The following is a 27,904-nucleotide window of genomic DNA, read 5'->3' as shown; positions in this document are numbered from 1 at the left end:
CATACTTTACGGTCACTGTTCGTCATGCGTAAGGAATGACGCCTAGACAGTGCCGGACTAGCTGCCTAGGCCCACATCCCTTTAAGTCAAACCCTTTTTATAAACATCTAGCATTTTGAAAATTTGCCCAAATAACCGCCCCTCCTTTTTGTGGTTCTCATACTTTTTGCTTTTTAGTTTTTTAAAACAATAAGAATTGGAATAAGGTCAAATCACATTAAACAAGAGATTATGACCTCGTCTCACTGTCCATTGTGTCACCAATAAACGGAGGAGACCTTGTGCAGCCCATTGATTGCATGAACATGTGTAGCTTAATAAAGTTGGGGGCGTCACAATTGTTGTGAATCATGATTTTACTTGCCCCACAAAACTCCTCTCACATGATAAGAGCAACCTGTAAATGTCACCAAATTGAGGAGACATCATAAGTTCAAATAACATTGATGGCCCATCACTGCAAAGTTGAAATTGGGAGAGAGGGACCTCAAGGGTTTTACCAGTGAATGATTTTTTTTTTTAAGGCAAGCTGGGGTTAGATAGACACCTACCAGTTACTATTCAACGAATCACTGGGGTTTGAACTTACAACGTTCCACCACAAGGAGACGTGCACTGACAACTCCTACCTACCACGCTGAGTTGGTTTACCGATCGAGTTATTTTTCCTTGACCTAGCCCAAAAAAAAAAATTATGATTTTCACCTAATTCTATTCTTATATTTGGAAATGCCCTTGATGATCACATGATTAAGACACCAATGTACCCTTGTAGATATTTGAAGAAAACATGTTACCAGCTGTCGTGGTCTTTTAAAATGCAGCCATTACATGCGTCTACAGTTCTTTATTGTTGAATTTTTTTTAGGACGAAAAACCGTCGCCAAAGCAAGGAAAACCCCAAGTGAGGCCCCACGACCACCCTGCCTTACATAGCCTGTTCTCTATCGTTCAATTGTTTTTTTTAGCAGGGACTATTAATGTAATGTATAAAGCATAAAACCACTCGTTCAGTTTTAAATTTGTAATGTTGAAAAAATCAAGTGTTGAATTTGTTACTATCAACTTAAAAACCCTGTACGTGCACACACCCACACACATACACATGCGTTCGCACAATGCAGAAGTATGCTAAGATAAAACAAGTCCTATAGTCAGTGATGCAAATGGGCCGGATCCAGGATGGGGGTTTTGCGATTTTTAGCAGTTCCGGATCCGAACAATTTGCATCGCTACCTATAGCGTTCTAGCTTAAGGCAACCCTTTACCCAGCTGAGCCTGAACTTGATACAAGCTCGGCTTGTTGCCACTTTAAGTTTTGTCAATTTAAATATAGTTTATTTTGTAAAACCTTATTAAAGTAATGCTGAGAACAATAATTTTTTTTTTACTCAAAGCATAATGAAATATCAAATCTATGCCGTTGAAAAGATTAAATTTATAATAAATTGTAGTCATAATAATTTTTAGAATCACGGGATATTTTTCAGAGAGAGAGAGAGGGATGCCAATAAATTAAGGTAGAAAGAGGGTATGTTTCTTAATAATTCTAGGCTTTCTTTTTTGAGAAAAGTTTATCACCACTTTATGAATATATTGATCATTGTAGGTAACTAAGTAAGGTTATGGATGGTAACTCATTTGCTTAACAAATTACCAAAAAAGATTTTCATGGTAGAAAAATTGCAAATGAGTGGATGACACCTCGTCTTCGTCTCTCTCTCTCTCTCTCTCTATATATATATATATATATATAATGTCCTGTGATTGCTTCTTCCTAGTTTTGGGTCGAAAGCTCCTATCGGTTCGCAATGGCTTTGTCGAAGGTCATGCATGCTGTCCGATACGATGGTTACGGCGGTGGTGCTTCTGCACTGAAGGTTCTCTCTCTCTCTCTCTCTCTCTCTCTCTCTCTCTCAATACCTTTTTCTTTTCATGTTCTCCACTGTTTGTAAATGACGTGAAATTGGCGTTTTCTAAAGGAACCCTGCTGGTTCTACCTCTCCCAGACTGTGCTCTTTCTATTTTTTTTTTAATTAAATGGTGAAATAATCATGTAGTTAGGAAGCTTTGGTGCTTATGTGACTGTTAAACAAGAGGTGCAGGGTTAAAAAACCGCCCCTTTATCTTCAAAGAGTAGTTATGAGGTGGTGCTCCCTGCGGAAGTGGATTTTCTGGATAAATTATGGTGGTTGAATACCTTGGTTGTTTTAATATATCCTGAAAAGGGTGGAATAAGTTGGGAAGTTGCTTCACAGGGTGAAATATGAAGTGCCAACTTATCCAATTTTGCTAGATAAGCTGATGCGTCAGATTTGGGACAAGCTGGGTAAATTGGGTAGACTGCATAGCGCAGGTTCTTAACTGATCCAGAAAACATTTTTCTGGGTAAGTGGATGCATCCAATACGCCTCCTTAAAGTTATAAGGAGTTCAATTCTATAACTTTTGTTGAACCCCATTCTAGAATTCCTTCTAGAGAAGAAGTTTATGCAGGATAGCCTAAGTTCCTGGACACTGGTCAAAGATTCTAGACCTGGATGTTATTTGAGTTTCCTTGACTTCACTATTGTATTCTGTATGCTGCAAGGATATTAAAGGATAATCTTAAAAATGGCTTTGACCTTTTTCCTTTTCCTTGGGTACTGCAATTTTTATTAAAAACTGTCAGTTGTTTAGTGTAGTTTATCCCGTTAAAGGGTCCAGTAATCAGATTGAATGGGTGATTTTAAAGTTCATTACGGATATACATTTGTAACTAAAGCTGGTTAAATGATGAGCAGAGACTATTTTAAGAACTGAAGTGCATTTGTCTGGGTGGATATCAGTTTGATACTCTGCTGAATTCTCCAGTGAAGTTTGTTGAATAAGATGAGTGAAATTTGATTTCTGTAGCAAATTTTATCAGTGTTCGTAGAACATGAGTATTTGTTCATTATTCGAGTGTCTATTGATCAGATCACTTGTGCATTGTGGTGTTCTTTTTCATTTGCAAATGAGTATTATTTAGTGAGGAAATGAGAAGTCTGGAGAAAAGTGGTGTTCGTATGGTCTTTTTTTAGCTTGCATAGTGTAATGAAATATGTGGAAAAGCAAAGAGTGCATTAAGCACTTACAACATCCACTAATGAACAAACAAAAGGGCTAACACTCAAACCCACAAGAGACAACACAACATAAAAATATAAATGTCTCTTATTGAAAAGAGAGAGAGCTCTCTTAAGTGAAAAATACAAGAGGGGTTCTCCCCTATTTATACACAAAAGAAGGAGAGGGGGGATGGCCAAAAGGCCTTAAAAGGAGAGCCACCTAGGGGCTCCCCATGTAGTCGTTGGGAGCCTCCAACGGTCACAAATGTGACCGTTGGGGGCCCCATCAACTCCATGGTGGGGCCCCTTTGTGTGAGCAAAAAAATATAAAATAAAAAAATATAAAATACAAAAAACAAAAAGGAAAATAAAAGAAGAAAAACAAGCACCCCTATCGGGTACTTGTGAAATGACTAAAATACCCCTATCGGGTATTTTAGACATATATATATATAAATATATATATATATATATATATGAATTACATGTATTTTAACACCCTCCCTCAAGCTTTACGGGGATATAACCGAAAGCTTGTTAAGGAGAAACAAAAAACGAGGAGCAACAAGGGCCTTAGTGAAGAAGTCTGTCAACTGGTACTCAGATGTGACGTAAGGTAGTGCTATGGTTCCTCTTAGGTATTCATCACGTACGTAATGGCAGTTCATCTCAATATGCTTAGTACGCTCATGGAAGGTGTGATTGCTTGCAATATAGATTGCGCTTTTGTTGTCACAACACATCTTCGAAGGAGTAGAGATGACAATGCCCATATCACTGAGGAGACTTCTTAGCCACACAAGTTCCATGGTTGTAGAAGCCATAGCACGATATTCCGCTTCCGTTGAAGACAATGATACTTTGTGTTGCTTCTTGCATCTCCAAGAAATAATAGAGTCACCTAAGAAAACACAAAATCCCGTAGTTGAGACTCGGTCATTGGGATTTCCTCCCCAATCTGCATCAGTATAAGCAATTAAATCAAGTGACGAGGCAGAGGAAAGAAAAACTCCCTTAGTTATGGTGTTTTTGATTTATTTGACGATCCTTAAGACTGCACTCATGTGCACGGTTGTAGGTGCATGTTGAAACTGACTGACAGAGTGGACGGCATGAGCTATGTCTGGCCGAGTGATGGATAAGTAGGTTAGAGACCCAACAAGTTGCCGGTAGGGAGTAGGATCCTCGAGAGGTGTTCCATCTTCCAACCTTAATTTTGCATTGATGACTTCTGGGGTTTCTGTCTTCTTATCATCGGAGATACCAGATTTGGAACAGATGTCGGCAGCAAGTTTCATCTGAGAGAGAATGTACCCTCGAGGAGAGTACGCCACTTCAATCCCTAAAAAATATCTTAAGAAACCAAGGTCAGACATGTCAAAATTTTCTTTCAAAACTTTCTTAATATCATTAATGCCTTGCTCATCACTTCCTGTGATGATCATATCATCAACATAAAGTAGTAAAATAACTACTGAAGACCCTGCACTTTTCACAAACAAAGCAGTGTCAGTATAACATGAACGAAAATTCAAACTTATAATTACATTACTAAATCTATCATGCCAAGCCTTTGGGGCTTGTTTTAAACCATATAATGCCTTCTTAAGTTTGAGAATTTTATCTTTACCAATACACACTCCTGGTGGAGGATCCATATAAACTTCTTTAGTTAATTCACCATTTAAGAAAGCATTCTTAACATCTAGTTGATAGATAGGTCATTTTTTAACAGATGCTACGGTGATAAGAGTCCTAACACTAGTCATTCTAACAACAGGTGCGAAGGTTTCTTCATAATCTATGCCATATTCTTGAGCATATCCTTTAGCTACTAATCGTGCTTTATAACGTTCTAATGAACCATCACTCTTAGTTTTAATTTTGAAGACCCATCTACATCCAATTGATTTCTTTCCAGTGGGTAACGAAGTTATTTCCCAAGTTTTTGCCTTTTCAAGGGCACTAAGCTCTAAGTTCATGGCTTCAACCCATTGGGGAATGTTTTTGGCCTCATTATAGTGTGAAGGTTCATGAAATGAGTGCAATGCAATTAGACACGCTCTATATCTTGGAGTTAGAGACTCATAGGAAACAAACCTATTAGGAGGATTGGAAATCCGACTGGATCTCCTTAATGAGGTTTCTTCTATGTTGAATCCTTGAGAGTATTTTTCTAAGCCGCTCATTTGAGTTTGTTGACCACGCCTAACATAGGTTTGGATTGGTCTATCACTTTCATTTATAACATTGTCAAGAGGAATATCCTCTAGGTCATTCAAAGACTCATTAGAGATTTCCTCTTTTTGAGGAGTCTCATCTTCTTGAGATAGAAAATCAAATAAAAAAGCATATTCACTTTCGTCAATATCTTTAGTTTTCACAAAACCATTTTTATTTTCCAAAAAGGTTACATCTTTGGATACATAGAGTTTGTTATTTTTCAAGTCAAAACATCTAAAACCCTTTTGATTTTCTCCATATCCCAAGAAAACACATTCAATAGCTTTAGGAGATAATTTGTCCCGTTTATGTGTAAGGACAAAACATTTACATCCAAAAAATCTTAATCTATTGAAATCGGGTATTCTTTCAAATAGTTTTTCATATGGAGATGTATTTTGTAAAGATGAAGATATCATTCTATTTATTAAGTAAGTTGAGGTTAAGGCCGCTTCGGCCCAAAAACGCTTTGAAATTTCTTTGGAAATAAGGAGTGTCCTAGTGGTTTCCATGATGTGTCTATGTTTTCTTTCGGCCAAGCCGTTTTGTTGGGGAGTCCTAGGACACGATCTTTGATGACAAATTCTATTTACTTCTAAATAGTTTTGAAATTCATTTGATAAATATTCTCCACCCGAATCGGATCTAAGAGTAGAGATATTACTTGAAAATTGATTTTTAACTATCATGTGAAATTTTTTGAAGAAGTCAAAGACTTCAGATTTTAAATTGAGAAAATAGATCCATACATACCTAGTGTAGTCATCAATGAAAGTAACGTAATAGGAGTACCCTCCTTTAGACATGACCGGGGAAGGACCCCAAACATCCGAATGGACTAACTCAAAAGGTCTTTTGGACACAAAAGTTCGGTTTGGAAAAGGAGTAGATTTCATTTTGCCAAAAATACAATTCTTGTAAACAAAATGTTTCTCATTACAAAGTTTCTTTCCAAATGGAAAGGAGTACATTTTTGAGAAACTTGGATGTCCAAGTCTTTGATGCCAAATTTCAATATTTTTATCTTGGACATGGTTACAAAAAGAGTTAGTGGGGAGTTTCAAGTTGCTCATGTAATAGAGATCTCCCCTCCTATGGCCTTGCCCAATCTGCTTCCCGGACTGGAGATCTTGTATAGAGCAATCCTTAGTTGAGAAGGAGATTTCACATCCATGATCACATATTTGAGCAACAGAGAAAAGATTTAAATTAAGTTGAGGTACAACTCTCACGTTTGGCACAAAGAAATCTTTTGAAAAGTTTAAAGTTCCAAAACTTTTTACTTTTAAAGATTTACCATCGGCAGTTGAAACATAGGAGTTTTTATAATTATTACATAAATCGGAAAGCTCATTTTCAAGTGGGGTCATATGAAAGGAAGCTCCAGAGTCAAGGATCCAAGAAGACATACCTGGAGGAGAGGAAGAAGCTATGGCGGCACCCGAGGTTGATGGTATCTTGAGTAGAGTTTGTAGTGCTTCCGATAGTTGAGCAAGAGAAAAAAATTCCTTCCCTTTTGTGGTTTCCTCTTTCTTTTGAGAATTTTCTTCAACGGAAGCAACCTTATTTTTAGGTGCTTCATTCAACTTAGGGCAATTAGGTCTTATATGACCCGACTCTTGACAATGATGGCAAATGGCTTTTCTATAGTTGCCATTATAATTATTTTGCCTTCCAAAATGTGGAGGTTTGTAAGCTTTCATATGGTTGTCGGGTTTAGATACGGCCAAGACATCATCTCCTCCTTTAATCATGCCAAGACGAGTTTCTTCTTGGCATATTTCGGCTATGGCATCTTCCAAGGGAAGAGGCTTAGATCTATGTAGGAGGGAAGATCTAACTTGTTCATATTCGGGCCTAAGCCCATGTAAAAATTGGAAAAAGTGCTTTTTTTCCATTTGTTCTCTCCTTAATTCCACATCCACACTAGAAACCCATTTTGGTTCTAGTAAAGATAGTTCATCCCATAGGGGACCAAGAGTGCTAAAGTAATCCCTTACACTCATTTCTCCTTGCTTGATAGTCTGGATTTTTTCTTGAAGAAAGAATTGACGAGCAAGGTCTTTTTGAGTAAACATATCTTTCATAAAGAACCATGCTTCATTCGCCATCCGAAACTTGGCAATGTTGGCGCAAATTTTGAGCTCCACATTGTTCATGAACCAAGCAAGAATCTTGGCATGCTTGCTTTCCCAATCTTCCACTTTAGATTGGTGATCTTCAATGGCCTTCATGCGGGCAATTCCTTCAAGAGCTTTTTCTTGATCACCATCCATCTTAGTTAGTTGGAGTTGTGGTTCCGGAATGGTGCCCATAACGTATTCCCAAAGTTTTTACCTTTGAGGTTGTTCTCCATGGCGGCGGCTCACATCATGTAGTTGGAGCCATTGAGCTTGAAGGAGAGATCAATCTTTTGTTCTCCTTCCATTTCAATCACTCACAAGAGGGTAAATGGAGAGAGATACAACAAGAAAAAAAAATATAGCTACACGACTAGCTATATTAAGAAGAAGAGCATAAACAAGGCTCTGATACCATGTAATGAAATATGCGGAAAAGCAAAGAGTGCATTAAGGACTTACAACATCCACTAATGAACAAACAAAAGGGCTAACACCCAAACCCACAAGAGACAACACAACATAAAAATATAAATGTCTCTTATTGAAAAGAGAGAGAGCTCTCTTAAGTGAAAAATACAAGAGGGGTTCACCCCTATTTATACACAAAAGAAGGAGTGGGGGGATGGCCAAAAGGCCTTAAAAGGAGAGCCACCTAGGGGCTCCCCATGTAGTCGTTGGGAGCCCCCAACGGTCACAAATGTGACCGTTGGGGGCCCCATCGACTCCATGGTGGGGCCCCTTTGTGTGAGCAAAAAAACATAAAATAAAAAAATATAAAATACAAAAAACAAAAAACAAAAAACAAAAAGGAAAATAAAAGAAGAAAAACAAGTACCCCTATCGGGTACTTGTGAAATGACTAAAATACCCCTATCGGGTATTTTAGACATATATATATATATATATATATATATATATATATATATATATATATATATATATATATATGAATTACATGTATTTTAACACATAGTACTGAAACCTTTGGGTTTTTCACTAAGTTTATTCCAAGTATTTGATCTTATGATATTTTGTTGATCAGATGTTGAAAAAATGAAAAACAGAACAAATTTTGATATGAACAAAGTTCAGGCTTTTCCAAACCTGTGAAATATAAGAATCAAGTGGATCATGTCTATGAGATCCTTGCAAGATAATTATTTAAGTAGAACATAATCAAGTGCATCATACGTATGAGATATTTGCGAGATAATTATTTGAGTAGAATCTGGATTTTGGAATCAGGTGTAGAATTGAACTACAAAGGCCTGGATATACTGGCCCACATGCTTCAAATGAGGCAAGGACAGTGATTTGTGAACAAGCTCCTTTGGTTACAGATCCAGTTTAGTGTGTCTGAGTTTAGGATTCTTTTGAAATTTGGTGTCTAGTTTGATCACCAAGAATAAGAATCTCACTTTGCCTTGATACATGCCTGATCAAAGAAGACTTCATCCTTGACTCTGCATAGAGACCGATGAGGTCTGTCAGCTCACAGCAGAAGTTCATTTGTGCTTATGGAAGCAACTATAAGAGTCTTGTGCGTGTAGCTGAATACCATTATCTCAGAATACCTAATAAGAGTTCCAAGATGGAACAATGATTCCCCATGTTCTTAGATGGAATAGCAGATTATGGGAATAAGACTTTGAAGCTGGCACCAATTACTTGGCTAAAAAATGTTGAGTAGAACTATCATTGTTGTAAATGTCTATTCTATCATTCACACAGAAACTATTTTTGTTATATATTTCTAGTGCCCATGCTCGTGAAGCTTATGGATCAAATTTTCATTAGTTCATCGGAAATTGATAGTTTGATCTTAATGAAAGTTACCATAGATTGTATAGAAGATGAATTCAAGCTGATGTATTCTGTTTCATTGAATGGTAAGATCTGTTTTTACCTCCAAATTTTGAATTCCAGAATTTATTTTTTGCTGTTTTGAAGAAACTTATAGAACAAAAATATTGACTGTTGCTATCCCAGGCTATAAACGATGTTGATGATAATACAGTTTTGGTCTAGTCTTCTTTTTGCCCAGCTTCTAAAGTGTAATAGTACATTCAAGGACTTTTGAAACTAGGTGAAGAAATGTAAACACTGTTTTTTTTGCTTGGAATGCTTTACAATATCGCAAAGCAAACATATTAAAACAATATCAAAGAAGTGAGGCTTGAGTGTTGAGGAGAAAAGGAATCTTATGGACTTCTTTGACTGGATATAGTTTGATGCTTTGAAGTGGCTTCCTTCCCTACAATTCCATTTTTCTCTATGTTGCCATAATGTCCAGTCTGAGCTGATTCATGTGACTAATTACTTAAAATGTGCTTAATCCTGGCTAATGACATTCAAATGCAAATTATTCAAAACATGGAGTATATTGCTTCTTTGTACTATAAACCATGGTTGCCAGTTGAGGAAGCGGGAGCGGGAAGCGAGGCACTTTCAAAATTTTAGGAAGCGGGGAAGCGTGGGACCACTTAGGAGCGATTCGGGAAGCGTCTCGGAAGCGACCTAGGAAGCGTCTCGGAAGCGAAAAAAATAAAAAATAATAAATACAAAAAAATTGGAAAAAACAGGGGAAGCGAGGGGGAAGCGTGATGGGAAGCGCGCTTCCCATTAAAGGAAAGTGCGTCCCCCATTAAAGAGAAACGTGTCCCCCATTAAAGGGAAGCACGCTTCCCAAAAAAGGGGGACGCTTCCCCCCACGCTTCGGAAGCGCGACGTTTCGCGCTTCCTTTTTTAGCTAGGCGCTTCCGGTAACCCTGCTATAAACTACACCTTTTCAGTGAGAAATGAGACTATCCTATTTCCTCTGTTGTTTTCTCTGTTTTAATTCAGCATGATAAATTAACCTACTTTCACAAGAAGTTATATTTCATTCATTGATGAAGCTAATTTTAGAGATTGAATTGAACAGTTGTTTTCATAGCAAGTTCGTCTAATAAAACAGAGAAACCAATGCATTCTCCATTTGATTATTTAGATAAATCTTTAACCTTGGGCATGTTCCGATTTTTGTAAACTTCAAAATGTGATTACCTTGAAAGGTTGTTCCTAAATAATGAAACAAAAAATTCAATGTGTTCTTCATTTGATTATCTAGTTAAATCTTGATGCTTGAGCATGTACTGATTTTCATGATTGTTACAGTCTTTGTCTATTTTGTTTTTCTTAACAAATTTATGAGAATGTGATGGTGTGGAAATCATTTTATAAAACTTCACATATATAAAAGAATTGCTTTGGTATACTGTTGCCAATTTGGTTCATAAAATTTTTTCATTGCCAGAATTCATGATGGATTTGATATACATATATCTCCTTAAAAAGGAAAATATAACTGGATGGAGTTTCAATTTTGAGTTCAATCTAACAGAAGGATGGATTTTGGTAAGGGATCAATACTATTCACACACATGAGATGATTGGTTGTCCTATATGGTATGACTGAAACATGCATTTGGACCAACTTCGGCCTTCAGGTGAACCCAAAGCTTCTTAAATAGAATTCTAGTGGTCAACAGCAGTATTAATACTTGATAGGAAGAGATTTGTAGATTTTAGGAAGTCCAACACGTTTTTGTGATAAATGATATTAAAGACCATAAATCCAATGGTTTGAAAATTTGACAAAAATGACGTTGAATGGTCACACGCCTTTGACCAACGGTCAAAGACCTCCAAAACCATCCAAAAGTCACAACACCCTATAAACACCATATAAATGCCTTTTAAAGTCTTACAAATGACCAAACCAAACATGAAATGCAAAGTCAAAGTCAGTTTGGTCAAAGGTCAAGGTGCGGTCAAAACGAACCTCGGCGCCTCGCGCCACTGCGAGCATGCGAAGTGCAAAGTGCATCATCAAAGCATCACATCGCGCCTCAAGTGCACTTGCGCACACACGCACGTGAAGCGCAACAACGTCCACAAGCCACCCTAAGATACAAGGGTTTTCAAAGTATAGAAGAAGACTATTTAAACCATCAGAAATATCTCTCCCTCTTAGATATAGGACTAAACACTTTTCAAAGCACTTTTGGTGAGAAGCAATCAAAACACCAAAACTTTATAAAGAATATTTTGAAACTTTTTCCATCATCAAAATAAAGAATATTTTAAAACTTTTCCCAACAATCCTCCACTAGTTTCAAAATATGTTTGGTTTGCATAGAAAAATTTTGTATTAGTGAGAGTGTCTTCCAGACTTGAACCCTCACTTAGTGAAAGAAAACTTAAATTAACTAAGGTGCTAAGTGGACTTACCTTGAAATTAGCTCCTTATATTGTTAACTGAATTTTGAATTACACATAGGTTTTCAAAAGTTCAATTGTGTAGATTTCAAGTTGGCACATTTAGAGCCTTATGCTTGCCTAGATTCATGAGTGCTCTAGAGAATTGTCAATTCTCATAAAAAGCGATTCACACTTATATACTCACATAGGTGAGTTTGTCTAGGTATTCTGTAACACACACCCTAGCCTTAAGGCCAACAAACTCATTGAGAGTTGTTAGCTCAACCCTCATATTTGTTACAGCTCAGGAGCATACATCAAGAATGAGTTTACATAAATGTGCTCAATATCTATCATTCATCAATTTGTTTTTCATTTAACCTAGGCATGTGGGATCTCCCGCGCTCTAGGTTGGGTATCCTTGGACGATGACTTGATTGGCTTAATTTCTATTCCCTCGATGTTTTAATAATGATATCTCTCGAGAAGCCTTTTGTTAATAGGTCTACTAAATTTTGACATAACTTTAAATATTTCAAAGATATAATATTGTCACCAATCATGTTTGATAAAATTGTGTCTTACACTAATATGTCTAGACTTCTTATTATATTTAAGATTACATGTTTTACATATAGCTGATTGGTTATCACAAAATATTGAAATAACATGTATGAGCTTTTCACCTAGTGGAATATCTACTTAGCATATTCTTAAGTCAATTAGCTTCTCTACAAGTAGATGCCAAATCAAAACTCATATTTTATTATATAATGAGTTATACATGTATGTTTCTTAGACCTTCATACAACTGCTCTTCCACCAATAGTAAAAACCTAGTCACTCATTGAATCTTTAAATTCAGTATTCCAACTTGCATCACTATACCCTTCAAATATTTAATAATAGCAGGGAACTCGGTATAGTGAATCCCATAGTCTAAAGTATGCTTAAGATATCTAAGAATCTCGTTCACAACATTTCAATGTTGATGTCCAGGATTATTAGTATATTTATACACCTTGCTCATTGCATAAGCTATATCAGGCCTTGTGTAGTTTATTGCATATATAAAACTACCTACAACACTAATATATTTTAGTTGTTAGACACTTACACCATTATTTAAGAGTTAATTTCACGTTTAAATCATATGGAGTGCATGCAGGTGAACAATCAATATATCCATATTTTGTAAGGATTTTCTCAATGTAATGTGATTGATATAATGCAATGCCATTATTATTTCTCACAATTTTGTTTCATAAAATAACATCTGCAACACTCAAATCTTTCATGTAAAACATGGAAGATGAAAATATCTTTGTTTGGTTCATACATTCAATATTAGAACCCAAAATAAGCATGTCATCAATGTATAAACAAAATATAATGACAAAATTACAATTTACTTTACTGTAGGCACACTTATCAACATTATGTATTTTGAAACCATGATTTTCCAAAGAACTATAAAAAATTTTATGTTATTGCTTAGGAGCTTGCTTTAATTTGTATAAGGATTTCTCAAGCTTGTAAACTTTGTTTTCTTGCCCTAGCACTACAAAGCCTTCAGTCTGCTTCATATATATCTCTTCATCTAATTCTTCATTAAAAAAAGGTTGTTTTCACATCCATTCGATGGATTTCAAGTTTATATATGACAGTTATGACAATCAGAATTCTAATAGTAGCTATCCTGCGTACATGAGCAAAAGTATCAAAATAATTAACACCTTTTTGTTTAAATTCTTTTTGCAACAAAATAAGCTTTAAATTTATCAATTGTACCATCGACTTTTAATTTCTTTTTGAAAAACCATTTGCAAGCAATAGTTTTGCAACCAATTGGCAAATTCACTAATTTTCAAATACTATTAGACATAATTGAATCAATTTCATCATTTATAGCTTCTTTGCAAAAATCAACATCTTGAGAAAACATAGCCTCTTGAAAAGACACAAGATTATCCTTAATCAGAAATGTATAAAACTCAAAATCAAATTAGTTGGTTTTCTAATGTGTTTTTTGTACCTAACTTTAGTTTCAGGTTCAACATCACAATCATTAGAATATTCAATCATGTCATTAACATGATGTTCATCAACTACAGTACGACTATCATCAAGAAGAGAATCAAATACATTTTTATGTTCTATGAAAAATGCATATCTAGATTCAATTATAACATCATTAGCAATATCCAAAAAAGCTATATGCTTTACTATGTTCAGTATATCCAACAAATGCACATAGTATATCCAACAAATGCACATTTGAATGCTTTAGGTCCGACCTTCTTTATTTTATTTTCAAGAATTTTAACATATATTAAACTGTGAGAAATCACACCAGGCTATGTGTGTGCAGAGGAAGAAGATAAGACGATGAAAAATGGGCGTCAATTGGTGATTGTTTTTCACTACTCACCATTGTGCCCTAATATATTAAGAATACAATGTGGGTCGGGTCTTGAATATAACGTCAGACCCAAATACAATAGACAACCCATGAAAAATATGTATAAGTATGAATCGGGGTCCCAGACCCGTATACGAATCCCAAACCCGAATTCGAATAACACCAGTCTCAATACCCTCCCTCAAGTTATGCATGGTGCTACTGAAAAGAAGTGTATTCCCCTTGTTACGGGTCACGGATCTGGAGATCCAGACCCGTGATCATTACCTTCTCATTAATGGCACGATGTAATTTATTCTTTTGTAATAAGGGTACTTTTGTACCCTAATCACTATAATAGTATGTTATTATAAAGAGGTTAATACAGCAGCCGACCCTACGAAAACATAGTGGGCATCGGTTTTCTCTGCAGTTTCTCTCTCCCTCTCTATCTCTCTCTTGTTTCTCAGCTTTCACGCAGGGAAGGACGAGAACATTGGAAATCTTTCATGGTATCAGAGCCACGCTACAGCTGGAACTGAAATCGATCTCAAAGGTACGTCCAAAAGATTTGTCTCTTCTCGATTTTTTTCTCTTCTAAGTCAAGAAATTTTTTTTCTTCCCCAATCTCGTTTGTTTCCCCAATCTCGATTTCTCTGTCTCTTGATCTCAATCAGATCTGACGTTAATCAGATCTGATCAAAGTCTCTTCTCTAACTAATCTGAGTTAACCCAGTTTTCCCAATCTCGATTTTTTTTCTGTCTCTTGATCTCGATCAGATCTGACGTTGATCAGATCTGATCAAACTCTCTTCTCTAACTAATCTGAGTTAACTCAAAGAGGACTGGGTTAACTCAACCCAGGTTTTCGATCTCAAACCCTTCGTTGAACCCCATCTGTTATTCTTCAATCTGTCAGCGTGATCTAATCACACAATCGGGTCTTATTTGATCCAGCTAAATACTTGATCCAGCTATATCCCTGATCAGATCTGACCAAGTCGATCTGACGATACCCTTATTTCTACCATTTCATTTCCTATAGCTTGAAAGCATTTCGTCAATACCGAGTGTGAATTCATATTCACATATTTTTGTGGTTTTCGTATTCAGGATTCATTCCTTTCTGAAAATCAGAAATCTGACAGATATTCAGTTTCTGTTTTAAATCAACCATTGATCTGAATTAGTTTCTGCAAAAAAAAAAAAGGGTTACAGAAACTGTAGACAGATTGTGTTGGACACACTCTTAATACTGTGAAACATGGATTCACTTCCTACTCAGTCGGTCCTTTCTTCAAGTTTCCTCAGTCAACTCGTGTCTGAAAAGTTAAACAATGGTAACTTCTTGTGTGGTCTTAAGGAAGTTACGCTTACAAGAGGAGAATACCTCCTCTATTTATAGAGGAGGGAGTCTTAAGGAAGGGACCACAAGGGGCTCCCATGTAGTCGTTGGGAGCCCCAACGGTCATAAATCTGACCGTTGGGGCCCCAACGACTACATGTGTGGGGCCCTTGTGGTCGTACAAAAAGGAGAAAATAAAAAAGAAAAAAGAAAAAAGAAAAAAAAGAAAAATGTAAAAAAGAAAAGGTTACATTGTGGTTTTACAAAAATACCCCTATCGGGTATTTCAAGAAAAGGGAAATTGTACATATATGTATATATATACTTATATATATACGAATGTATATATATATAAGTATATGTATATATATATACATATTTTAACAAGCTAGCATTTGAAATATTGTGTTGGTACGCCATTTCTCCCTTTCTCTTTACTTCATAATGGGCGAAAAAGAGTCTCATTTTACTCTTGGCTTCAAATTAAATGGGTCCAACTATCATATTTGGGCCGGAAACATGGAGGCTCACATAAAAGGGAAGGGGCTATGGGGTTATGTGCAAGGCACAATTTCAGAACCGGAACCCAAAATAACTATGGTAAACGGAAGTGAAATCAAGATTCTTGAAGGAGAAGAAAGGGTTAAAGCTCTTGAAGAGTATTCTAAGAAGCACGATGAATGAGAAATGAAGAATTTCAAGATTCTTTTCTTGGTTCTTTTCATCCGTTGAAACTAAGATTAATGCCAACATTATTAAGTTCAAAAAGGCATCGGAAGCTTGGCATTATCTTGAGAAAATGTATACTTTGAGGGATCTATCTCATAAGTATTATCTTCAAAAGAATGTTCTCTCTCTTACTCAAGGTGAAATGACTATTAGGGAATATTTTGCCGATCTTTCCTCCATTTGGGATGAGCTTGCCATGTTTGAACCAAAATGGAGTGGAGAGGCAATTGAACTCCGTCACAAGCAACTTGAAGAAGATCGGTTCTTCAATTTTTTGAATGGGCTAAGGCCTTAATTTGAGCAAATAAGGTCTTCTCTTCTATCCTCATTTACTCCTCCCTCTCTTGAAGATGTACTCACCAAATTAAGTGGTGAGGAGACTCGTATGAGTTTATGTAAACAAGGATCAAGTGTTCTTGTGGTTCCTTGTAATCATGAAGAAAGCAATGAGGTCAATGCCGTATCAAGACCCGGGAACAATGTGAAAACCTATCGTCCCCCTCATTTTAAACCACAAAATCAAGGTGAAAATGGTGGGCAAAGAGGAAAAAGGGACTATAGCAAAATTATTTGTCATTTTTGTAAAGAACCCAGACATATCAAACCCATATGTCCCAAATGGAAAAAGCTTCTTGCAATGGCTACCACCGGTGTACCACAAAAGAAGGAGGCATCATCAAGTGGGTCACTCTCTATAAATCAAATAGTGGAAGCCCTTCAACCTCTCCTCAAGGGAGCTACCTCCGGTGTCGCCGTGTCTACTTCATCCATTCCAGGTAAAGTCTCTTGGCTTTTGGACTCCGGTGCATCTTTTCATATGTCCCCAAACATGTTTTCACTTTTCGATTACTCAAAAAATGTTTCTCCCTCTTTTGTTTCCACTGCGGATGGAACCTCTCTTGAAATTAAAGGAATAGGTAATTTTGAAACTCAAGATTTTTTTATTCCAAAAATTAGATTTATACCTAAACTAAACTTAAACCTTCTCTCTGTTTCTCAACTCTCGGACCATGGTTGCGATATTAAATTCTCTTGTGATAAATGTTTAATACAGGATCGCCGGTCCGGGAAATTGATTGGGGAAGGCTTTAGAAAAGGAGACTTATACTATATGGAATCTCTTCAAGTTTCAAAATCTTTTTGTAATGTGGCCCAAAACAAAGATATAAATGTGTGGCACAAAAGACTTGGTCATCCTAATATCACCAAGTTGTCTTATTTACATTTTGCAAAAGACCTATGTAAAAGTTCATTTTCTTGTAATGATTGTATTCTCGGAAAGATGCAAAGTTTACCTTTTGAGCAAAGAACTATGTTCTCTTCTAAAACTTTCGAAATTGTTCATTCGGATGTTTGGGGACCCGCACCTGTTGCTTCAAAAGAAAGCTTTTCTTATTATGTCATTTTTGTGGATGATTTTTCCAGATATTCGTGGATATATTTTCTTAAGTTCAAACATGAAGTTTTTTCGTGTTTTAAAACCTTCCATTCAATGATCAAGAATCAATTCAACAGTAATATAAAGATATTTAGGAGTGATTTTGGAGGGGAATATCTCTCCAATCAGTTTAAAGTATATCTTGAGGATCATGGAATTGTCCACCAAAGGTCTTGTCCTAAGACTCCTCAACAGAATGAGTTGGCCGAAAGAAAACATAGGCACATCATTGAGACCACTAGGATCCTTCTTATTTTCCAAAACGTTCCTAAAAACTTTTGGGCAGAAGCAACTCTTGCTTCTGTTTATCTAATAAATCGCTTACCATCTAGGATATTAGGAAAAATATCCCCTTTTGAGATTTTATATAAACTTGAACCTGATTATAGTGGATTACGAGTTTTTGGGTGTAAGTGTTTTATACTTACGGATAAGAATGACAAACTCTCTCCCAAGGCTATCCCTTGCACTTTTCTTGGATATTCCGAAACTCAAAAAGGGTTTCGTTGTTATGATCTTCGAGATGATAAGTTATATGTCTTTAGAAATGTAACTTTTTTAGAAAATGAAAGTGGCTTTGAAAAAAATGTTTCTCAACAAGAAAATTTTGATTATTCTTTCCTATTTGACTTATTATCTAGTAATGATGATATAGCTAGTGATGATGATGTATCATCAAACCATGATGAGGAAAATGATGGTGACGTTGGTGAACATAACTCACTCAATGAACAAGAAAGTAGATTTTCAAGTGATCCAATAACCTACTCTCGCAGAAACCAAGACACCTTTAGAAGTGCTATTGACCAATATAGTGAGCTTGTTCCTACTCTCGATCACCGAAGATCTGAAAGGAATAGGAGACCTCCAACTCGTTTTGTTTCTTTTGATTCTTTCTCCCCCTGATATAGGGCTTGTCTTAGTGCCATTCACTCCTATTTTGAACCAAAGAATTTTGAAGAAGCTAAAAAATGTCTAGAATGACAAGAAGCTATGCAAAATGAACTTAATGCCCTTAAAAAGGCTGAAACTTAGGAATTTCCAAACTCTACCCTTAGGAAAGAAAACTATAGGTTGTCGATGGGTTTTTAAGGTTAAAACCAAGAGCGACGGATCTCTGGAAAGGTATAAAGCTCGCTTAATGGCAAAAGGGTATGGGCAAGAGTATGAAATTGATTATGAAGAAACTTTTGCTCCTATAGCTCGAATGGTTACAGTTAGATGTCTTATTACTATTGCATCAATTAAAAATTGAAACATTTTTCAAATGGATGTGAAAAATGCATTTTTAAATGGTGATCTTAACGAAGAAGTGTATATGGATGCCCCACCAGGCATGAAGATTCCTAAAGACAAAGTTCTTCGTCTTCGAAAGACCCTCTATGGTTTGAAACAGGCCCCCAAAGCCTGGTATGACAGGTTTACCAGTGTAATGCAGGAAAATGGATTTTCCTCATGTTATACTGACACTGCTTTATTTACTAGAAAATCAAATGCAGGGATTGTGATACTATTACTCTATGTAGATGATGTTGAGACTAAAAGCCTCTTAGTCTCAACATAAAAGCCTCTTAGTCTCAACAGATGACATGTTGATTACAGGTGATGATGTTCAAGGAGTCAAGGGTATTAACTCCGTTTTGACTTCAAAATTTGAGATGTCAGACTTGGGTTTTCTGACATATTTTCTTGGAATTGAGGTTGCCTATTCGCAACGTGGTTACTTCCTATCTCAGTCTAAACTTGCTTGTGAGATTATTGACAGATCAGGAATTTCTGATGACAAAGTATGCGAAACTCCTGAAGTCGTGGGATCAAAAATGAAGATTGACGACGGTGTTCCTCTAACCGATCCTACTCCTTACAGGCAGTTGGTAGGTTCTTTAATGTACCTTAGCATTACTCGACCCGATTTGTCACATGCTATACACATCGTCAGTCAGTTTCAGCACGCTCCCACAACCGTTCATATGAGTGTTGTCCTTCACATCATCAGATATTTGAAGGGGACAATAAATAAGGGAGTATTTCTATCTTTTACTTCTGAATTAAAATTACTTGCTTATACTGACTCAGATTGGGGAGGTGACCCTAGTAACCGTCACTCCACCACTGTTTTTTGTGTTTTCTTAGGTGAATCCTTGATCTCATGGCGATGTAAAAAACAACAGAAGGTCTCGCTGTCATCCACTGAAGCCGAATATAGAGCCATGGCATCTACCACCATGGAAATTGTATGGATTCGACGCCTTTTAGAATATATGGGAGTGTTTATCAGAGAACCAACAAAGCTGTGTTGTGACAATAAAAGTGTAATTTATATTGCCAAAAATCACACCTTTCACGAGCGAACAAAGCATATAGAGATGGACTGCCATTATGTCAAAGAAGAATACTTGAAGATCATTGATCTACCATACGTGACATCTGAGTATCAACTTGCAGACTTCTTCACAAAAGCACTATGTTCGCTCAGATTTCATTTCCTTCTTGACAAACTTGCAGTCTATGTCACATGGGTGCGGGCGCGGGTGCGGGTGCGGGTGCGGGTGCGGGGATTCGGCACTTCCAAAAAACCCGGGTGCGGGGGTGCGGCAGGGGCAAAAATGTAATATATATATAAATAAAGGGGGTCAGGGGAATAGGTGGGGTTTTTTTTTTTTTTCAGCTGTCAGCTGCTGTCAGCACAGTTGCTGACAGACAGCTGATGGACCTTAATGATCCTATCAGCTGCATAATTTTTTTTTTTTAAAAAATCGTAAGCCCATTTGGGCAATTTTTTTTTTTTTTAAAAATGGACCTTAATGATCCTTGGTGCGGTCAACGCACGCAGGATCGGGTTGACCGCATTCGGTGCGGCACCCGCACCCGGTGCGGCACCCGCACCCGGTGCGGCACCCGCACCCGCGTCGAGTCGCGTCGACGCGGGTGCGGTACCCTCCTAGCCGAATCCCTGTGACATAGCTTGCGGTTATCGCACCGTAAGTTTGAGGGGGGGTGTTAAAATGTATCTCCAAAATCTTTGTTGTAAGTATAAATATATATACTTATATACATAGAGATATATATATATTATATGTATATGTATCTCTATATATATAAATATATATATTTATATCCTTTTTTTATTTTCTTACCCGAAAAGGGTATTCTTGTAATTTCCTATCTTGTGCATATTCCATTTGGAATATATTGTATTTTTCCATCTTTATTTTTTGTACATGAAACTGTCTACATGCAACACCCCCCAGAGGTTCAGGGGGAGTGTCAGAAGGTATGCAAGTTGAAGAAGGCTATTTATGGCCTGAAGCAGAGTCCGCGGGCATGGTTTTACAAATTATTTGAGGTAATGTCGAGCTTTGGATTTGTCAGGTCAGCTTCAGATCACTCCTTGTTTATCAAGAAAACCAGTGCTGGAATTATTGTTATGGTGGTATATGTCGATGACATCATATTAACAGGGAGCAGTGCCCAAGATATTTTTGCAACAAAAGATCATCTTCAGAAGCACTTTGTTACTAAAGATCTTGGTCACCTTTGATATTTTTTGGGTATCGAGGTTGCAAGAAACAGAGAGGGCTTAGTGTTGTCTCAAAGAAAGTATGTGTTGGACTTATTAAAAGAGACTGGAATGCTAGGAGCTAAGCCAGTTAATATTCCAATGGATCCCAAAACTCACATGTTCGATGAGAAGTCTGACTATGTGGATAGTGCCAGCTTTAGATCCTTGGTGGGTAAGTTGCTATATGTGACTGTTACTAGACCTGACATTTCATTAGCTGTGAGTAAAATCAGTCAGTTCATGGACAAACCTACAAAAGTTCACTGGGATGCAACTATGATGGTTCTTTGGTACTTAAAGGCATCCCCTGGTAAAGGTCTCTTGTTTAAACGAAATCCATCTTTGGACGTTGTTGCTTACATTGACGCAGATTATGCAGGATCTGTTGAAGATAGGAAGTCAACATCTGGATTTTGTGTGTTTATGGGAGAAAATCTTGTTACCTGGAGGAGTAAGAAACAAATCGTTGTAGCCAGGTCGAGTGCTGAATCTGAATACCGAGCAATGGCCCAGACTGCAGCTGAGATTATGTGGGTAAAATCAGTCTTGATCGAGCTTCAGGAGAAAGTATCCCTACCTATGTTGATGATGTGTGACAATAGGGCTGCTATATATATTGTCAACAACCTAGTGTTTCATGAAAGGACTAAACATATTGAAGTTGACTGTCACTATGTTCACGACTTGGTTCAGGCTGGGTATATCTGCACCGATCATGTATCTTCCGAAGATCAAGTAGCTGATGTTTTTACCAAAGCCCTGGCGAGACCAAATTTCTTAAAATGTTGTGACAAGCTGAGCATGATTGATATCTATGCTCCAGCTTGAGGGGGAGTGTTGAGACTAAGAGGCTTTTAGTAAATAAGTTTTTCTAAACTAGAGGTTATTTGAATCTTAATATTTAATGAGGGACCTGGGTGTAATTTTGTTCCTTGGACTATCTCTATTTAATATAGAGATTAGCCTTAATCCATTTCAACGAGTTTTCTTTTCTCTAAGTTGCCCTCTCTCTCTCTCTCTCCCTCTCTCTACCCCGATTTTTGTGTTTATTTTCAGAACATGAACAAGAAGAAAAGCCAGAATCATCGTAACCTGGAGGCCGAAGGTCGATCTCTGCAGACACGCCTTCCGGGATCAACTTCACGCCCTTGGATAAATATCAGATGAGGTTATGCTCTAATACCATGTGAGAAATCACACCAGGCTATGTGTGTGCAGAGGAAGAAGATGAGACGATGAAAAAGGGGTGTCAATTGGTGATTGTTTTTCACGACTCATCATCGTGCCCTAATATATTAAGAATACAATGTGGGTCGGGTCTGGAATATAACGTTAGACCCAAATACAATAGACAACCCATGGAAAATATGTATAAGTATGAATCTGGGTCCCAGACCCGAATCTGAATAACACCAGTCTCAATATAAACAACCCCAAACACGAAAATAACTAAGATTAGGCTTCTTACCAAAACACAATTCATAAGGTGATTTATCATATTTAGAGTAAGGAATACAACTTAGAATATAAGTAGTAAGTACAACATCTCTCCACAAATTGGGATGTAGGCCAGTATTAAGAAGTATAACATTCATTATTTCTATAAGTGTTCTGTTTTTTCTTTTTGCTATATCATTTTGTTCAGGAGTTTTAGGGGCAGAGGTTTGATGAATAATCCTATTATCTCTACAAAATTTATCAAATTCTCCACTTAAGTATTCACCTCCTCTATTTGTTCTAAAGTGTATAATCTTGGTTTTAAATCTATTTTGTATTTCAGCAAGATAAAAAAGAAATTTGAAAAATGTTTCAGATTTATGTTTCATCAAATAAGCATAATAGAATTTAGAATAATCATATATAAAAGTAATGAAATATCTATTGTTACCACGACTTAGAACATTATCCATGATACACAATTTGAATGCACTAATTCAAGCGATTTATAATATTTTTTCTACACTAATAAATAAGAGTCTAGTTAGTTTAGTTTGAATGCATGTCTCACACTTATAATTATATTTTATTTGACATGGCAACGAAGCAAACCAAAATTATTCATATTATGAATGTTGTAAGAATTAATATATCATAATCGTGAATGCCAAAGAAAATAGGAGTCAACCATGTAAACAGAAGTTACAGATTCATTTATGCTCATCTTGAACATACCACAAGTGGCAAATCCTTTGCCTACAAAGATTTTTCCTTTGATCACAATTACAATCTCAGTCTCAATAACAATTTTGAAACCATTTCATGACAGTAGGTTTGCAAAGATTAAGTTTTTATGAATTTTTGGAGCATAGTGGATATTTTCAAGTGTTAGGACTTTCTTGGAGACTTTAGTTGAAGAAGAGTTTCTCATAAAGAGATTATATCCTCCCCCCATTACTTCATACGACTTGAACAAGGTTCTATCGTTTGTCATATGAACAGTGCTTCTAGTATATAGGTATCAGTTCCTATTTGTAGCTATAATGAAGGTTTCAGATATTACAACATGCCTCTCTTCTGACTCGTTTGGCTTAGGACCAGTATTCTTCCGTTATCTGCATTCTCTAGTAAAATGGCTTAACTTGCTACAAACATATCAACTAATTTTCTTTTTATCAGTTTGCTTTTTCCCTTCCACAAATTTTTTTTATTTCTCTAGGTTTTCATAATTTTGCCACATTTGTTACTAATAACATTCACTTTAGGATAACCCTATTTAGGACTCGAATTCTCTTTTTCATGAAAACGAGTGTTCTTCTCAATTCGGATGTCCTTAAAAAGATCATCTAAAGTGATTTTCTCATTTTTATGTTTTAGGTGATTCCTATATTCTTTTCGGGAATCAGGTAGTTTCTCAATGATGACTGCAACTTGGAAGTCATAATCAAGATACATATCTTCTCCCTTGATCTTATAAGTCAATATTTGCATCTTGTGAATTTAAGCAAGTATCTTATCATCAACAATAGAAACATATTGGTCTACAAGGAACCTTTTATTTTCAGCGTCTTTTGCATTGTACTTGATCTCCGGATCATGTCAAAATTCTTTAGCTGACTTTAAAGAAGAATATAGGTCAAACAAAAAATCGGCTAAAGTGTTCAGGATATGCCCTTTGCATTGGTAATTCTTTATGTGTCACTTCTCTCGCTCTTTATTTTGTTCTTTTGTCTCGATTTCTCCAGCAGCAACAATGGTAAATGGCTTTTTGATGACATAGTCAATGTGCAACTCAGATAACAGGAAAGAGGCCTTTGATTACTACTGCTTGAAGTTTGACCCATCAAATCGATCAAGCTTCTCAAGACACGGCTTAGCAGATTGATGGAATTGGATGTTGAACCAGATGCCATATTGAAGTTTTAAAATTATTGGAATAAATAGTGACCAAAGACAAGTTTTAAGAAAATCGAGATTCCAAGCCTAGAGGCACGTTCTTATGATCGCTATTTTTAGAACTTCAATCGCCTCACTTTGGGGATTTTCGAAGATGCGAAAAAGGTTTGTACGTAACTGGTTTTTCATGATACAACTAGGCTTGAACCTCACGAGTGTCACTGCTTCACAAGATCAGGTGACCTCTCCCACATGTGAATTTTGCAAACCAAACGAAAGTAAAAGAATAGAAAGAGAGAAAGATTGATAATTAGAAAATTTGATGAACCAAAAGACGAAAATGAAGAGATTTATAGACTTTAGGAAGGCCAACACGTTTTTGTGATAAATGATATTAAAGGTCATAAATCCAACGGTTTGAAAATTGGATGAAAATGACCCAAAACGGTCACTCACCTTTGATCAATGGTCAAGGACCTCCAAAACTGTCTAATAGTTACAATGCCTCATAAACACAATATAAATGCCTTTTAAAGTCTTTCAAACGTCCAAACCAATCGAGAAACGAAAAGTCAAAGACAACTTGGTTAAAGGTCAAGGTGTTGTCAAAACGGACCTCGGCGTCTCGCGCCGCTGCGAGCGTGCAAAGTGCAAAGTGTGCCATCAAAGCGTCACATTATGCTTTAAGCACCCTTTCGCACACACACGCATGTGTGCGCGAGCGGTGCGTCCATTCCTGCGCAAAGCGCAGCAACGTCCATAAGCCACCCTAAGACACAAGGGTTTCCAAAGTATAGGATGAAGAGCAAAGACTATTTAAACCACCAGAAATATTTCTCCCTCTTAGATATGAGACTAAACACTTTTCAAAGCACTTTTGGTGGGAAGCAATCAAAGCACCAAAACTTTATAAAGAATGTGAACTTTCCCATCATCAAAATAAAGAATATTTTGAAACTTTTCCCAACACATCAGTGCCATAAGCTCAGATTTGGATGATATTTGAAGTTTATCAAATTGGAAGAGTTTCCAGATGAGCTTATCATTGGTACCTTCAAGGCTCCCATACTCTCCGGTGGAAAGTCATCGTTTCAGGCATTAGTCGATCTGACCTTGTAGATGTGTTTGCCATGGTTTGTTTAGTAAGAAAAGAGCTTTGAACTAATTGTTTTAATGTAAAACTTGATTGTTGTTGACCTGAGGCAGTGCAATGCTAATAATCATTTTCCCCTATACCTCATTCACAGTGTTTATTCCCTTCCTAGCATGTCTTGGTACAAAATTTCCTGCTGTTATCGAAAGTCCTTGTCATTATGGGAGTCTTCTGTTTGTTGAAAAGTATTATTGTTTTAACTTTTTTCTTTGTTATATGCCATTGGTTATGTAATATTAGGTTGCATGTTTTCATGTTGCAGCATGTTGAGATTCCAATTCCTACTCCAAAGAAGGATGAAATTCTATTAAAGTTGGAAGCATCAAGCTTGAACCCAGTTGATTGGAAAATTCAGATTGGCATGATGAGGCCATTTCTTCCAACCAAATTTCCATTTGTGCCAGGTAATAATAGTGCTAAGGAGTATGACTATTTGATTTGGTCAGGGTCTTATACCAGGGAGTATGTCTATTTGATTTGGACAGTGTCTTGTACCAAGGAGTATGACCACTTCCTATAATGCATCTTATTTCATTAATTTTTGTCCCACCTAATATGACCACTTCCTATAATGTATCTTATTTCATTAATTTTTGTCCCACCTAATTCCAAGTTATCGATTGATAATTTTGGTGGTATCTTGTTGTGGGAGGGGGAAAAACAGTTTCAGATGTTGCTGGAGAGGTGATTGAGGTTGGTCCTGGAGTTCAGAACTTTGAAGTAGGTGACAAAGTGGTTAGCATCCTCAATACCTTTGTAAGTTTACAGCACTGTCCTGTTGACTTTGCTTCTCATTCTCATCTGAACAAGATATGAAACTGCTTATTCTTCATACACCATGTATAAGTATTGGAATCATTCTTACTAACTGTTAAAACTACTAGAATAAAAAGAAAAAAGAACAGCTTAAACTGCCAGACAAGATAAATTGTTTCATAATTTCTATTGACACTTGTGTCTGATGGTGTTCACTCTTGTGTTTATATGCTATTGAAACTGAGACACAGCGAGGAGGTGGGCTGGCCGAATATGTTTTGGCAATGCGTAAATTGACTGTTAAGAGACCCCCAGAGGTTTCAGCAGCTGAAGGTGCATCTCTATGTATAGCTGGCCTTACAGCTTTGCAGGCAATTACCCAGGCTGCTGGAATCAAGCTCGATCAGAGCGGCCCATCTGCTAACCTTCTGATCACTGCAGCCTCTGGTGGTGTCGGCCATTACGCAGTCCAGTTAGCAAAGCTTGGCAACACGCATGTCACTGCAACCTGTGGAGCTCGCAACATCGATCTGGTCAAGCGCTTGGGAGCCGATGAAGTGCTAGACTACAAGACACCTGAAGGGGCATCACTGAAGAGCCCTTCAGGCAAGAAGTATGATGCTGTTATCCACTGCGCGACCGGCATACCATGGTCAACATTTGAGCCCAATCTTAGTGAAAACGGTAAGGTGATCGACATCACTCCTGGTGCAGCAGCTCTGATGACCTGTGTGATGAAGAAGCTCACCTTTTCGAAGAAGTCCCTGGTGCCTCTTTTGCTGTCGCCGAAGGGCGAGAACCTAGAATTCTTGGTGAAGTTGGTGAAGGAAGGAAAGCTTAAGACTCTAGTTGATTCGACATTTCCTCTGGCAAAGGCTGAAGACGCCTGGGCAAGGATCATGGATGGACATGCTACTGGGAAGATCATTGTGACCTCTGAGTAGTTAAGTGTGACCTTGGTTGCAGGAGATCATAAGCATGCTGAGGTTCATGGATAGTACAAATCTTTAGTGAATCATCGTAAGCATGGTGAGGTTCGTGGATCCCTCAAAATATATGTATATATACATTGACTTGTGAATCATCGTAACATCTATATCTTTAGTTAAGCACTGCTGTCCTTCCTTTTATCGTATCTGCTTGAACTTTTGAACTGGAATGTCCAAGAAGAGCCATATCTTAAACATGAATGGCCATGTCCAAATTTTTTGGGTGGAACAAATTCAAATGCTTATAAAAGCTCTCTCTGATTAGCTACGAGCTAGTGATATCTAGATTTGTTATTATCTTTCTCATGTGAATCTCCACATGTGATTCCAAATCGAATTTAATTTGGAGTCTGATTCTTATTCTCATTTAAAAGAGAAAGCAACTCTCATTGGTAAAGGCAAATGAGAGTGCACTTCTCACAACCCATTTTATTTTCAGATGTTTGTTTATCCAAAGCCAATGAGATTCATTCTCCCATTTGCATGAGAGTACAAATCTCATGAGACTCAACCAGACATGCC

At 37.0% G+C, this 27,904-nt stretch overlaps 1 protein-coding gene across 1 annotated transcript; it reads left to right on the top strand.

Moving 5' to 3' along the window:
- The first annotated feature begins 1,662 nt into the window (after positions 1–1,662).
- On the top strand, positions 1,663–27,526 carry LOC149840650 (chloroplast envelope quinone oxidoreductase homolog). The gene is made up of 4 exons (XM_090003238.1): positions 1,663–1,880; positions 25,900–26,041; positions 26,302–26,393; positions 26,645–27,526. The coding sequence occupies exons 1-4, from the start codon at positions 1,812–1,814 to the stop codon at positions 27,335–27,337; spliced, it is 996 nt and encodes a 331-aa protein (XP_089859364.1). The 5' UTR covers positions 1,663–1,811; the 3' UTR covers positions 27,338–27,526.
- Positions 27,527–27,904: the final 378 nt, after the last annotated feature.

Source organism: Nuphar pumila, chromosome 4 (genome assembly GCF_984573655.1).
Source record: "Nuphar pumila chromosome 4, dmNupPumi1.hap1.1, whole genome shotgun sequence".
Taxonomy (NCBI): domain Eukaryota; kingdom Viridiplantae; phylum Streptophyta; class Magnoliopsida; order Nymphaeales; family Nymphaeaceae; genus Nuphar; species Nuphar pumila.
This window is presented reverse-complemented; position numbering and strand designations above follow the sequence as displayed.

Bases quoted from the DNA above. Each gene is read 5' to 3' on its own strand.
- LOC149840650 (XM_090003238.1), top strand. From the start codon at position 1,812: ATGGCTTTGTCGAAGGTCATGCATGCTGTCCGATACGATGGTTACGGC. The intron at 1,881-25,899 runs GTTCTCTCTCTC...TTCATGTTGCAG, and splicing joins GTGGTGCTTCTGCACTGAAG to CATGTTGAGATTCCAATTCC. The intron at 26,394-26,644 runs GTAAGTTTACAG...ACTGAGACACAG, and splicing joins TTAGCATCCTCAATACCTTT to CGAGGAGGTGGGCTGGCCGA.